At 47.2% G+C, this 14,873-nt stretch overlaps 1 protein-coding gene across 3 annotated transcripts in view; it reads right to left on the reverse strand.

The window, feature by feature from the left end:
- The window catches only part of Atp6v0a4 (ATPase H+ transporting V0 subunit a4), an 84,099-nt gene that overhangs the window by 36,530 nt on the left and 32,696 nt on the right, over positions 1-14,873 (reverse strand). The window contains exons 1-8 of one of the 3 annotated variants that reach the window (XM_085683848.2): positions 12,640-12,845; positions 10,005-10,138; positions 8,739-8,817; positions 8,354-8,448; positions 5,316-5,441; positions 4,644-4,738; positions 3,250-3,376; positions 473-555 (exon numbers count right to left, since the gene is read on the reverse strand). In XM_085683848.2, coding sequence (XP_085539974.2) covers positions 473-555; positions 3,250-3,376; positions 4,644-4,738; positions 5,316-5,441; positions 8,354-8,448; positions 8,739-8,817; positions 10,005-10,121 — 722 coding nt within the window. In that variant the 5' untranslated portion in view covers positions 10,122-10,138; positions 12,640-12,845. Of the gene's footprint in view, positions 1-472; positions 556-3,249; positions 3,377-4,643; positions 4,739-5,315; positions 5,442-8,353; positions 8,449-8,738; positions 8,818-10,004; positions 10,139-12,639; positions 12,846-14,873 lie in introns of those variants that run through there. The other 2 variants (XM_085683847.2, XM_087901772.1) reach the window with 2 other exon arrangements.

Here is a 14,873-nt window from a genome sequence, read left to right on the forward strand (position 1 = left end):
AGAGAGAGAGAGACAGAGACAGAGACAGAGACAGAGACAGAGAGAGATTGGTCTACAGAAACAGCTGAGCCATGATGGTACCCACTTTCTTCTTTTCTCTTTATTCTTTTTCCATGCCAGTGAGTCAAACCCAGAGCCTCTAGCATGCCAGCCAGTGTCCTCCCACCACGCTCCGGCTCCAGCCCGAGTCTGCCCACTCAACAGCACCAAGACTAGAACAAGATATACCCCCGAAACAGGTTGTGTCTCTACCTTGTGCTGCCTTTGTAACTCGTGTTAGTTCCCTTCTCCCTGTTAGTACCCTCACAACTATTGACAGCTGGCCGCACTTCCAGCATCGTCCTCAATGGCCTTCAGAAAGTTATCCTGAAATCCTCGTCATCCTCAGCGAGGGCATGCCGTTCCACACGGCACAGCTCTTTAGCCACTCCCGACCCCGACCACCAGGACAGAGCGTGACAGCCTCGCTTACCCATCACAGATCTTCTTAATTTTCAACCTGAGCTGTTCTCCTTGATAAAATATGATGAATATATTCTTTTTCATTTCTTCTTTCTGGAATGTCAGGAAAATAAGGTTATTTTCCCTCCTTCTTTCTCCCCTTCCTTCCTTCCTTCCTTCCTTCCTTCCTTCCTTCCTTCCTTCCTTCCTTCCTTCCTTCTTTTCCAGTGTTGGAGATGGAACCCCAATGTAAACATTCTCCCCTGGCAGAATATAAACCATAAACACAGAAAGGCCTCAAACTAACAGCCTCTCTGCTTGCTGTGTGCCAGTGACCACAGCTGGGCTTTGGATTCTGTTCTCATCCCCATAGGGAAGAGAGCATTCACACCTAAGAAAACACCTCCAGGAGGGGCTAGGATAGTTCATGGATTTCATGGTTCAGAACAGCAGCAGCTAGCCTGGACATCAGAAGCAGCTGGAAACATCTGCATATCACAGTCTCCATTTGATACTTCCTAAAGAGAGAGCTGCGACTAAGTAGTGATTCATAGCTGACGAGGTGCCCTTAAGAACACCACTTAGGCTGGGTGTGGTGGCACACGCCTTTAATCCCAGCACTCGGGAGGAACGCAGAGGCAGGTGAGTATCACAACTTTCAGGCCAGTCTTAAAACAAAAGGAACAAAGAGACCAAACAAAAAGCAGAAGCCACTATTTCGGGCCAGGAGTAGCTCAGTGCCTGGGCGCTTGCCTAGCTAGTGCGGAGCCTGAGTTTAGTCGGTAGCAACGCAAGTAGCAAGTCGTTTGTAAAGAGGCAAGTATAGACTGAAACGGGGCAGCTGGTTTGTTGTTGTTTTTCTTTGAGGGAATGGGGAAAGATGGTAAAACTTGCCGTTGAAGGTTCTAATCCCATGAACTCATCGCAAGTACTCGGCGTCCCAGAATCAGGGGCCACCTCGGAGGGAAGCCACTTGTCAGGCCTAGGAAGGGTCGTGAAAATGTCACACACCCTTCAAGCCTATCTTCCTTAGGTTTATATTATAAAACTAATTCATCAAGAAGAAAAAAGCCACATGCATAATCCCAGGGCTACGAGGATGAGGAGGAGGGCATTGAGTTAAAGCCAACCTGGGAAGACACTGTCTCAAAACCACCACTGCCACCAAAAGGTTCAGGAGCAGAGAGATGAAGAGGCTAGGTAGGGTAATTGGAAACAAAATGTCCAGAGATATAGCTTGAGAGTCACATCCTGACCGTCCGTCAGAGCCAAATGAGTAGACAAGATCATAGGAACAGCGTAGGGGAGTTTCAGGAGATCTGGAAACAACTGCTTTGCACAACTTCCAAACATCCTCCACCCAGGGAAGCTGTCTGGTCTTTTTCAGAATTTTTGAGGTCACCTAGACTCTGGATCTGCTAGAATCAGGGATACGTTCCAACTTCCAGCACCAGCTGGGTAACCCTCCATGACCCGGATCATCTTTCTCCATACATTCCCTTTATAAATACTCTCCTATCAAGACGACTGCGTGTCAAAACTTGACTGTAAAGTGACAATCCAATGTCACAATTTAAGGTAACCATAGAAACCAAGCATGGTTGGCCCATGCATGCGATCTCAGCACTTGGTCACTACAGGCAGGAAGACCAGGACTGCAAGGCCTGTCTCTGTCTCTGCTACCTGGACAATCCAAAGCCAGTCTGGGCTGCACGAGACTTTATCAAAAACAAAAACAAAACAAAAACCACACACACACACACACACACACACACACACACAAATAATAAGACTAAAGGATGCACAGGATTAAGGGCAGAAATTTTCTTATTTTAAACAGAAAAGCAAAAGAATCATTTCCATGTAAAATTATTGCTGCCCATGGTTAGAGAAAAGCAATACAAGAAGATAGCTTAAATATACTGGTGTACTTACTGGAGAGTGTGTTTTGTATATTTTAAAAGTTATTCACAGGGAAGAGCATGAACTGCCCCCCACTATCACAAATTATGGGGTCGAGTTTCTCACAGTGGGGTCAGCACAACGCGGATGCAATGAGCAAGCCTCACCCTGGGAAAACCCTGTCATCTCCTCCCCAGATAAATATATGTGTTTTTTTTTAACATTTGTTTTCTATTTTATTTCAACGATGGCTTTTTTTAAAATCAAATAAAATTTAATTCAAGTTTTTAGCATCTAGCCTGGAAGATTACAGACTTGGTTTCTGAGTGAAAGAACGAGAGTCTTTAAACATTAATTGCAAGGGTGCAGGAAGGCAATTAGCTGATGGTATTACCAGCGAGGAATGTGTAGCCTTCGGGGAAGAGCCTTCTCATTGGAAGCCTGTGGGCTGTAGCAGCCAGTTCCATCTATCTTACCAACATCATCTGGATGCTGTAAGAACGGCAGACCCTTAGGTTCCACCCCCGCCCAGCGAGATCCCAGGTGACTCTGCAACCTGTGTACACCCTGAAGCTTGAGAAGGACAGACTCCAGTCGGCTCTGGGTGCGTTTGTGAAGAAAACAGCTTCGGCCTCTTGTGGTACTTGTATAGTAAGGTTCTAGAAGCAAGATGCCCACACACTTTGAGGAGCGAACCAACTACGAGGTGTAAAGAAGAACTGGCCCTTCAAAAGTACTGAATTTAAAAGGTGGGGCATGGGTGAAATAGAGAAGGGAAAAGGAAAGGAGAAGAAAAGAGGGGGGCAGGGGAGGAAAGAGATACCAGCTGGTGGCGAGTGAGGTGTCATTAGTGCTAGGGACTCCAGGAAGCTCGCACAGCCCTTTCTGGAGGCCTGAGCCACGCACCGTCACGGGATCCTCCAGAAGCGTGTCCATCTCGCTGAACTTCAAGTACACGTTTCCCCGGCAAACCCTCCACAGCAACCTCTCAAAAGAAGCCATCCTCTCCCTGTGGATCACACCAGCTGTGAACCTAGACAGCAGCAAGAGAGAGCACTGAGGCCCAAGGCCTGCAGGAGGATGACAGGAGCAGCTCACAAACTGCACATCCCACCTGCCCACAGCTGGTTGGATGGTCTGTTTTCTTGGATACTGTGTCCTTAATCATTGCAATTCCATCTATACTATAGTAACATTATGTGGTCTGTAATACTATATTTATATACAGATAAATATATAACATAATAAACCGTTCCTATGATATTATAGTCATTGTCAGTAAATGTTCAATGGTCTCTATGCACCTTTATTTTTCAAAAGCAATGTATTAAGAAACACACACTGGAAAAAATTTTTTAAAAAAATAAGAAGATAAAAAGAAACACACACTGATATCCAAATATCTCTGCTTTACAGCATCCCGGTGCTTAGATAATTGCTGGCTTAAATGTCTAACTGTAACTTTTCAATGGTTTATTACTTTAGATAACATTGATCTTTTATTACCTTCAAGCAAAATATTTATATAAATGTCATCTTCTTTCCATTTCATCTTTGGTTTTGGGTTTTGGGTTTTTTGTTTTGTTTTTGAGAAAGGGTTTCTCTGTAGTCCTGACCTGGAAGCTCTCTATGTAGACCAAACTAGCCTGGAACTCATAGAGATCTGCCTGCCTCTGCCTCCAGAGTGCTGGGATTAAAGGCATGTGCCACCACAGCCAGCTCCATTTCAAATTTCAATAAGCTCACAAATATCTACTGAATAAAAAATCAGGGGCCTCCAGCCACAATGTTCATAAATGTTTTAAACTTCATTGACCTCACATAAACACTGAATGCAACCCATTTTGAATTGCCACATATTTTCAGGAGTATCATGTCATATTTCTACCATTTAGGGTTCATTTGCCTGCTCAACTTTGTCATCTCTAACATTTGAAAACTCCAAATATATTTTATCAAACACAATGGGGGGGGTGGAACATACCTACCTCCTAGCTTTGTCCCAAAGCTAGGGAAGAGCCACAAATAAACCATGAAGCCACATCTGCCCCTTTTGGGAGTTCTGTACATGGGCACTCTCCAGGCTGAAGTCATGAGCACAGTCACGGACAAGGGGCCCTCCCTCGCTCACCTCGTCAGCTTTGCAGGTTACCCCGGATCTGTCCCTGCTTGGAAACCTTGCATTCATTCACAGGCAACGGTTCCACACCCAGTTCTTCTCAGTCGGGGAATACCAGGTATCAGGCAAAGGACCAGGAACATACCCACACCCAACTCTTAGGACATGGAGTGATACTAACCCCAACTTCCCAGTCATGAACGCAGGTATGGCTCTTAACTCCAAGAGACCTGAAGTGTCTTCAACAAAGAAATCGTCAGCTAAGTTGGTTTCTGTCTGAAAGACAAACACCAGCACTGTCATTAAACACGGACACCTTAGAAGCACCCAGACCTCAGGCTTTGCTATTTCTAAGGAAGCTTTAATCTTCCACAGATGTTAACAGAAGTGAACAAGCAAAGAGCTCCTTGTCAGGACAAAAACCCCCAAATCTTCCCACCCCAACCCTAAGTATCTTCCCACCCCAACCCTAAGTCTACTCAAATCCCATCCTCCCTTGTTCTGGCTCCCTTTCTCTTGGTCCATACTTTTCTTATTGAGGCAGGGTATCAATATGTCACTCTGACTGGCCTAGAACTTGATCTATAGACCAAGCCTGCCTCTGCCTCCCAAGCACTGGGATTGAAGGCATCACCACCATGCCTGACCCAAGTACCATCATTTTTTTTTTTTTTTTTTTTTTGCATTTACTTGAACGGGAATCACTGTTGGAGTACTCCCCACTTCGCTGATAGCCTGGCCATGGGCCAAGAAACAAAGTCTTTTATCCATAGTCCAGACCAGCCAGTTTACAAAATAGAAACTTGGGGCTCTGAGGAAAGAACCCTTTACTGACCACACCCCCAAGAAACACCTCAAAAAAGTCCTGGGTTTTCTTTAGGAGGTATTTGAGTTCTGTCAGCTCCAGAAAGCTCTTCTTCAAAGCCTGTTGGCTCTGGTTGGCTTCCTGTAGCTCTCCTTCCAGTTTCTCTAGAGTACTCTGCGGAGGGAAGAGAAAAATAAACCGGGTTAAAAGTGCTGTGACCCTCATTCTAAACACTGACCCTAATCGAGAACTAGAGAGCAGAGAGGCGGTCCCCGTCAAATTACAGCTAAAGTTGAGCGCTCCAGTCGGCTGTAAATTAAATATTCTTGTAGAAGGCAGCAAAGGCCTGACAAACACTGTCCGGAGTGTCATCCTCCAACAGGGACAATACAAAATCACTGAGGGATGAAGGAGAACTCTTGAAGAACTCATGGTGTCTTGTCCCCTTTAGAACTCCAAAAGGTGGGGCTGGAGAGATGACTCAGTGGTTAGGAGCACTGACTGTTCTTCCAGAGGACCTGGGTTCAATTCCCAGCACCCACATGGCAGCTCACAGCTGTCTGAGAGTCCAGTCCCAGGGGATCTAACACCTTCACACCAATGCACATAAAAGTTAAATAAATCATTTAAAAAAAAAGAACTCCAAAAGGTAAGAAAGTAATTTTACACATTGGACATCCATTCTTCCCCCAAATACACTGCAAAGATAGTGAAAATGCAAGATAGGAGAGTATCCTCTACTCCCTCCATGACCTCCGCCCAGTTCTACGTGGATCCAAAGAGCCAAATTCGAACATGAGGTAAGAGGTTACAGAGAATAATGAGAGAAAAAAAAGGCAAGAAGGCAGAACTGGGCCAAAACCAAAACAAAACAAAACAAAACACAATAATTTATTCTCCTGACTGAGCACACACACGAGAGAATAAAGCTTGTATGAAACCTGACAGGAAAAATCACCAGCAAATCGGGACACACGGACACACACACACACACACACACACACACACACACCACATGGCGTTCAATCATAAAATAGTCTGGAAAAGCAATTTTTCCATTTTGTTTTAGAATGTTCAAAGAGGTAAGTAAGAGAGGGTGCTCCCTTCCTTAATAAGGAAAAATGATAAATGGTTAAACAGCAATTTCCTAAAATAAGAAAACAGGCAGGGGACCAGCAAGATGGCTCAGCAGGTAAAGGCACTTGCTGCCAAGTCAACAACCCAAGTTCCAATCCCAGGATCCACATGGTGAAGGAAAGAACCAACTCCTGCAAGTGGTCCTCTGACCTCCATATGCACTTCACAGTATGTGCACATACACACACATGCACACACATGCACACACATGCACACATAAGCACACTCACCAGAGAGACATAAAGAAATGTAATAACTTGAAAATCATGAAGACATAAAAAGATAACTATTAGAAATCTGGAAAGTGAAAAGATATAGCTATTCAAATTCTAAGCCCAATAAATGAGATGCAGTACATTCTAGACATGATTTGTAAATTTAATATTGAAATGCAACAGCCAGGCATGGTGTTTCACACCTTTAATTTCAGTACTTAAGAGGTAGAGGCAGGTGGATCTCTGAGAGTTCAAGGTTAATCTGGTATACATAGTGAGTTCTAGGACAGTCGGAGCTATATAACTGACGGACCCTGTCTAAAAAGGAAGGAAGGGAGGGAGGGAGGGAAAGGAAAAGGAAAAACCTAGGTTACTTATCTTTAAAAAACCTTTAAAATAGAATGAAGAGCTAGGCAGTGGTGACGCACGTCTTTAACCCCAGCACTTAGAAGGCAAAGGTAGGTGGGCCTCTGTAAGTTTGAGGCCAGCCTGGTCTACAGACTGAGTTCCAGGACAGCCAGGGCTACACAGAGAAACCCTGTCTTGGGGGGAAATTACAATAGAGAGGACTAGAGACTGGGCTCAGTGGGTTAACAGTATTTGCTGCTCTCGCAGAGGACCTAAGCTCAGTCCAGCACCACATGGTGGCTCACAGCCAACTTAACTCCAGTTCCAAGTGATCCAAAGGCCGCTCTGTCCTCCATGGGCGCCAAGCGCACACATGGTGTGTATACATACATGCAGGCAAACACTCATACATATAAAATAAGTATACCCAAGAAGGGCTGTCTATACCAATGCTTCCTTCCCCTCTGCCCCCTGAAAACAAGTGTATACTGTCAGAAAAAAAACTGAATACTGGAATTTGGAGCAGGGAGACTTGAAGTTTCCTACCTCGGCAAAGCCGAAGAGTTTACAGAACAGTCCGTTAAACCAATCAGCCAGAGTCCAGCTGGATGAACTTTTTTAAGTTGAAAAGAGCCAATTCACAAACTTTGCTCTGCCAGGCACTTAACAGGAAAACATCCCGTTCAGCCTGTACTGTGGCACCACATACATAAGACTCCACTGCCTGTGAGGAACTTCCGTACTCAAAAGAAATCTCAAAGTGGGGCAAGCTTGCTCAGAGCGGTGTTGAGAAAGGAAAACAGCTTCCCCCCTAATTGGCATAAGAAGCCCTAAAGTTGTACCCCGAGATCTTCCTAGGATACTGTCTTAGTTGGGGTCTCTTTTGCTGTGGTGAACACCAGGACCAAAAGCCACCCGGGGAGGAAAGGGTTTATTTCAGTCCACGGTTCCACATAATAGTCCATCCCTGAGGGAGTCAAGGCAGGAATTCAAACGGGGCAGAAGGCTGGAGGCAGGAGCTGATGCAGAAGTCATGGAGGGATACTGTTTACTGGCTTGTTCCCCATGGCTTGCCCAACCTGCAAGAACTCAGGACTGCCAGCCTAGGGATGGCTACCCCCACCATGGTCTGAACACTCCCGCATCCATCATTAAATAAGAAGATGCACTATAGGCATGCCTACAGCCTCATTTTATGGAGACATTTTCTCAACTGAGGCTCCCTCCTCTTAGATGGCTCTAACTTGTTACATGTTGACATAAAACTAGCCAGAGCAGACACAAAGTAGCCCCAGAAAGGAACTATCACCTACTTGTTCAAATGTAAAGAATCTGAAAGCTGCTTGGCCACCCTCAGCTCAGGGGATGGTAGAGCGAGGCTCTTACCTCCAGGGTGATCATTTCTCGGGGGAGAGGTGTCTCTGGCTCCTTCTCGGGCATCTGGATTACAATCTCGTTTTGCATCTCATCTTCCAGAAACCCTGAAGGAAAGCACAGGTATCATGACTTCCCAGAACACGGAAGTGGGGATCCAGCAGAAGAGGTGCCTCGGACCAACTGAGTTATCTAGGCTGCTCTAGTTCCTGACCCACGGTGTGTGGGCGGGGGGATCCATCCTCTTTCCCATGTTGACTTGGCACAGCTCTCTGCCATGCAACGCTTCCTGAGGTGGTTCCCAAGGCGGAGGGTACAGGGAACCACGGTAATTAAGTTCTATAAACTAGCTATCGCTTTTGGTTCACATTTATGCAATGAGAGGAAAGAGGCTTACGGAGGATTCGCTCCAGTGACTCGCACCTTCGGACTTCATTCACAAACTTCCTCTGGAAGCTGTTCACATTTGCGTTGAGCTGCAGAAAAGGGGAACCACGGGCTCACGTTAGTGATCTGCAGCTACCAGTGTCTTCCCCTCCTCGCTGCATTACGTTCTGGACGCTGGAGACTGCTAGGAATGCGTTAGGAATACATATGGCCGTGCACGGGATGTATGAGTCCCAGGCCAGTTGCACCTTCCATTCCTACCCTCCTCAGTGGGGTCAGGAATTCGAGGGGACTGAGAACACTGTACAGGTCTACAGAGTGCATCCTGGTCATCAACGAGAATTCTGGGTAACGCTCAGCTTAGCCTAATAAACATTAGGCCTGGAGAGAGGGCTCAGTGGTTAAGTGCACTTTCTGTTCTTCCAGTTAGGTTTCCAGCACCCAAGTCAGGCAGCTCACAGTCAAGCGGAACCCCAGAACCAGAGGACCCAATGCCTCTGGCCTTGTGAGTACGGCACTCATACACGTATGCCTGCACGCACGCACGCACGCACACACACACACACGTGCGCACACGCGTGTGTGCCTATTCATGATAAAAATAAAACCTTTAAAAAATTGTTAGTGAGGACTGGCCTCTGTTTGGGTGCTATGCTAGCTATGCAAAGGACAAGAATGGGGCCTCCCGGGGCCTCCCACGAGGGAGCCAAGGTTCGACTTTGACCTTGGTGAGGAAATAAAGAAGGACTTATTTTCTAAATTGGACTCAGTAAAAGCTCGGCAAAGATATAAATGGCCCAAGAGAAGCGACACTCCTGATAGCCCATCCCTAGAGTGCCATTACTGGAACTCTGCGTCGGAAGCAATCGCCAATACCAGGATGGATGCATTGCCTCTAGTCTGACTAGTCAGAGAAAATAGATTCTGTATCCATTTTGAAAATTGGTAATTCTCTACTCACTGCCTAGATCCAGCATGTGGAGACACTGTGCAAGAATTGAAACACCCACTCACTGAACTGCAGCTTCAAAACATTCCTAGAGAAGACCTGGAAGGAGGAGAGTAGAGAAAACCTGGGAGGAGGAGAGTAGAGAGTGACCTGCTGAGGGTCAGGAGAAATCTCAGCCGGAAGGTCAGGACCCTGGAATTCGGCCTATCCTAGCTCTGGGCTCCTCTTCCAGCAGTATGTGTTTTGCTGATTATCAAGAAGTGTTGTGCAAGGGCTATCGATTGCCACCCCCACCTTCCTCTTATCGCCAAAGAATGCAGCACTCACGTCTTTGAACTGAACCAAGCCTAGCTCTCCCAGCTCAGCTACACAGCAATACGCAGCCTCCACCTGGAGAAAGACTTGGGATAAACACATCTCCTCACTTCGAAACACAGATGCCATGTTGGCCCAGCCTTAGTCTGGAGGGGGATAAGAGAGAGAGAGAGATAGAAGGTAATAAATATATGAAAATCTTAGCATGATTTAAGTTAGGTTTAAAAAAAAAAAGCACTGGGTTATAGCCCAGTAATAGAGTCCCGACATAGCCATGTATGTTCACTGAACACAGCCTAGCTCAATCCCCAGTGCCCGCTAAATCATTCACACATACACAGACACAAAGAGAGACAGACAAAGACAAATAAATCAACATTAATGAACCCAAATCACCCCAAACTGAAACTTGGGAGCACCAACATGATGCCACGACTAGAAGAAGCGCCCCGCCCCCACTTCCAACCTTACCTGCTAGCCAGAGCTACGACACCTGTGCTCTGAAAATAACTGTGCAAATTTCCCTCCAGCCATACGTATGCAGTGTTGAAGTGAGACGTGGAATGAGTTGTGCCTGTAGACTTGGACTATCTCCGAGATAGTGTATTGTGTGTGTGTGTGTGTGTGTATAAATTGCAAATATGGAAATCTATATTTCCAGCACCAAGCCTTTCAGGTAAGGGGTGCTCATGCTGGGGGATGAGACTTCCAAGGTTGGTCAGAGAAAAGCAACTAAGGCCCTGGCTCTCCCAGCTGCTTCCCAACCACTCAGTGTATACTGTAAGGAGCCTACCCGAGGCTCAGGGACAATGCATTCCAAAGTGTGGTGTGTGACATTTGTGACTCACATTCCCCCACCTCCAAACATTTGTCCTGGGCCTGAGAGATTGCTTAGTGGAGAAACGCACTTGCCGTCCGGCCAGATTTAACCGAGTTCAACCCCAAAAACCATAAAGTAGAAGGAGAGAGCCGGGTGCGGTAGTGCACGCCTTTAATCCCCAACTCTAGGAAGACTCAGGTGGATCTGAGTTCAAGGCCAGCCTTGAACTATATGTGTACATACATACATACATACAACAAACTTGCAAAGGAGATCAAAGAGCCCCAAAGTTTTCACTAAATAACACATCGGGTTCAGACCCAGGAGGGTCCCCCCGACACGTGTGCGCTCAGTAAGATGCTGCCTTTCCTTTCACCTTCCTCCATCATCACCCATCACTGCCACCTCATCTAACCCACGGCCCAAGCCAGGAACCCCCTAACGGCTACAGGTCCCGGTCTCCAGCCATAAGGCCCTCAGTCTCCTTTCCTCCCTGGCTGGCACAGACTTCCCTATTCTTGTTTCCGTCTGACCACCAGGGCCTGATGCCCCAGATCCCTCCCCAACTCCGCTGAATAGCTCTGGGCTCAACTCCAGATCCAGGGGTTCAGGACCCTCTACTTCCCCTGGTTCCATCCATGAGGGACCCCTCTCCCCAACTCTCTTCCTCCACGATTCCATGTCCAGGCCTTCCAGGCTGACACCTTCGGGTCTGGAGAACCTAGAGAGTTCTACCTGTTATAAACGTGACCCTCACACACCGTCTTCTGTACCCCTACAGCGCCGATTCATCTTCTTTTCTGACTGTGCACCCCTTTCCCATCCCCCTCCATCAAACCCTTCTCTACAACTCTTCTCCTGGACCGTTGGGGCCTACACACCACACACTCACAAAACAAAACAGTCACGGTACCCAGGGCACTGATTTCCTTTAGTGTCTCTGCTGGAGCAGAAGGCAAGGGAGGGCGCTTTCCTGGGTTCGGAAGGAAGGCCAAGACACTTTCCAATGACTAACTGAAGTCCATGTGGGTGCAGGCAGTGAAGGGGGGGCCTGTCCACAATTAACTGGTTTCCCACGGGAGCCCCCAGAGGGCCCCCATTGTTTCTCTCCATCGTTTCCTTCGGGTCAACCTAGAAAACCACTGGCCTCTAAGCATAGATTTCACTTCATAACACCCAGCAGGTCCACAGCCTGCCAGACCCTGGGCCTGGGCCCCAGCAGGATGAAGGCTAAGAACCACAATCAGGCTGAGTGGAGGCCCCAGGTGTGGCCTGTCTGTTCAGCTTCACGTCTTCGCTCCCCTCTCCAGACAGCTGTACTTACTTTCTCCCTAATCCTGCACCTACCTCAGGACCTTTGTTCATGCTCCCCAGCTGGGCCCGGAGCCTCAGCCTTTCCCCTCCACCATCCGGATATCCCACACCCCACACGGTCCTGCCATCGCTCCATTCTTCCAGTAGCCCTCCCTGACTACCCTGCCTCCCGTCTGCTGCCAGATTATCAATGACTTGCCTAACAAGTGCTCCATATCTCCATATCTCCATAGCCAGCAAATCCTGAGGCTGGGCCTATCCCATCAGCTTAGCATAGAGCAAGCTCAATATTAATCACGAAGTAATTGTCTAAAATGATGTTCTGACTTTTCCTTAAACTCCGCCCCAGAAGCCCACCAACTGGAGCTGCAGCTTTGCCTTTGGGCACCAAGATGAATCAGAAAATGTTTTGTTTTGCTTTTTCTATTCTGATAAACAAGGCAACGAGTTCACAGAACCGTAAGACATTAGTTTCTTGCAGATCAAAAAGCACAACACCAAGACCTTTCTCACCTGAGTTTCCTTGGAGCTGGTTCTGGGTGGAGACCCACTGCCCAATTCCTGGAGCAGGGAGTGCCCAGCAGCAGCAGAGGCGGCAGCAGCAGCAGGCAGCAGCCACAGTCAGTTGTGGCTTTCAAGTGGCCCAGAGCCCAGTGGCAGGGAGGCTGCCTAGCCTCTCCCTCTCCACACACTGTCAGCTCCCTCTCCAGAGGCCACTCTGTTGTATCAACACATCCTGCACTGGGTGAGCTCAAACCTGCCACACCGGCCAGCCCTGCTCCACCCTAGCCCCGTGGGGCCCCGCCCTCAGTGTTGACCTTGAGTCCCCACCACCAGGCGAGAATGGAGTTCTCTTGGGGATGACTTGCCCCTCAGGGAACTGAGGTTGGGGACAAGGTTTCCAGGAGCCTTAGAAGGGCAAGACAGACAGCAGGCTCGTTCAGCTCCTACACAAATCAAAATACTCCTTCAGTCTCAAGAATGAGGCTGGGTGTGGCTTACTGGTAGAGCACTCGCCTAGCAGGTAGGAGGTCCTGGTTTTGATCCCGACACCGCACAAAACAGTAAGAATGAAATCACGTTAGGAAGTCGGTTTAGAAGAGAACAGAGCATCTCATTCACTGTCCGTAAGTACTTGCCCAGACGCTGTGTTATTCAAGGCGAAGAGGCAGGCAGGTGAAGCCTTAGAAGAACCCAGCAGGTGAGGTTCAGCCTCCCAAGGGCCAACACTGTCATTTATATTGTGGTGATGAGAAGAACAGAGCGAGTCAGATTTTTCGGGACTCAGAGACTTCCTCTGCAGCGGCCCCCTGCCTGCCTTGATATGAATGAATTTTCCAGAACAGCTTTTCCAGGTGGTTGTGTGCCAGTTCCCTTTGGGTACCCACCTAGGGTCCTCAAAAATGCACCCAGTAGGTCCTCAAATGAGGGGTGGTTTTTAGTTGGTTTTTATTCCCCCATTTTATGGTGTGTATGGATGTGTTTTGTTTGAGACAGGGTCTCACGTAGCACAGGCTGGCCTTGAACGTACTAGGTAGGAAATTTTCTGATCCTCCTGTCCCCTCTCCCCAGTGCTGGGATATCAGGCATGTGCCACCACTCCTGGTTTATGTGGGTGCTGAGACTGCACCAGGGCTTCATGGATAATAAACACTGCTGTCTGAGCCACATCCCCAGTGCTTGTTTTCCAGTGTTTCTTATGGAAAACATTTAAAATCTGTCAGCGTAGAAAAACTAGTTCATGCAAGGACCTTCTAAATACATGTCACTCAACTGCAACAACTTGAATTTTGTGTCATCTAAACTCTGCTCCAAGCCAGGCTGTGGTGGCCTGCGCCTTTAATCCCAGCACTCGGGAAGCAGAGGCAGGCGGATCTCTGTGAGTTCGAGACCAGCTTGGTCTACAGAGCAAGTTCTAGGACAGGCTCCAAAGCTACAGAGAAACCCTGTTTCGAAAAACCAAAAAAATAAAAAATAAACTTCGCTAATTGTTTAGTACTTTAAAGTTAATACCATATACCATACAATTTCTTTCAAAAACTGTCAACATGTCATATACCTCTAAAAGAAAAATATTATTTCATAGACACACTCACACAAGGTCATGATCACTCCTCAAATTCAGCGAGAATTCTTTCATATCAAATATCCTACCAGGGCTGTCTGCACTGGCTTTAACTGTCAACTTGACACAGCCTAGAATCACCTGGAAGTTGCTAATCCCACCGGTTACAAATAAGATCACTATCACAGTTTAAAGACAAATTTGAAGCAGGCTTGAATTAAATACTGGCCAAGTGGATGGACACTGGCCAGGTCTATAATCAGGTTCCCTGGAAATGGCCCTAATTCAAGTTTTGCAGGGACTTAAAAAGGCAAAACCCGTAATTCACTACATTTCCCCACGAGGTTCAATCAAGGACAAGCATACATCCTGAAGTACCTTCTGCCTACATCCAATCAGGGGCAAGAGTACATCCTGATGTATTTCCTGCCCATGTACCTCCCACCCACAGGTGAAGAAGCACACCCAGTGCAGACAGGTCAAACAAACTTGTTTAGAGGAGTGAAAACACCTGGCTTGTTATCTCCCATAAACAATGGCCTCCAGTATTTTGGGAACCACCTGTCCTTGAACAAGGGACTTGCAGTCTGGAGGCATTTTTGATTCTTAGATCTCTAAAGCATAGTAATTAAAACTTAATTCCTACTAAGGGTCAGGCAGTGACAGCGCACACCTTGAATCT

Source organism: Myodes glareolus, chromosome 25, assembly GCF_982192425.1.
Source record: "Myodes glareolus chromosome 25, mMyoGla1.1, whole genome shotgun sequence".
Taxonomy (NCBI): Eukaryota; Metazoa; Chordata; class Mammalia; order Rodentia; family Cricetidae; genus Myodes; species Myodes glareolus.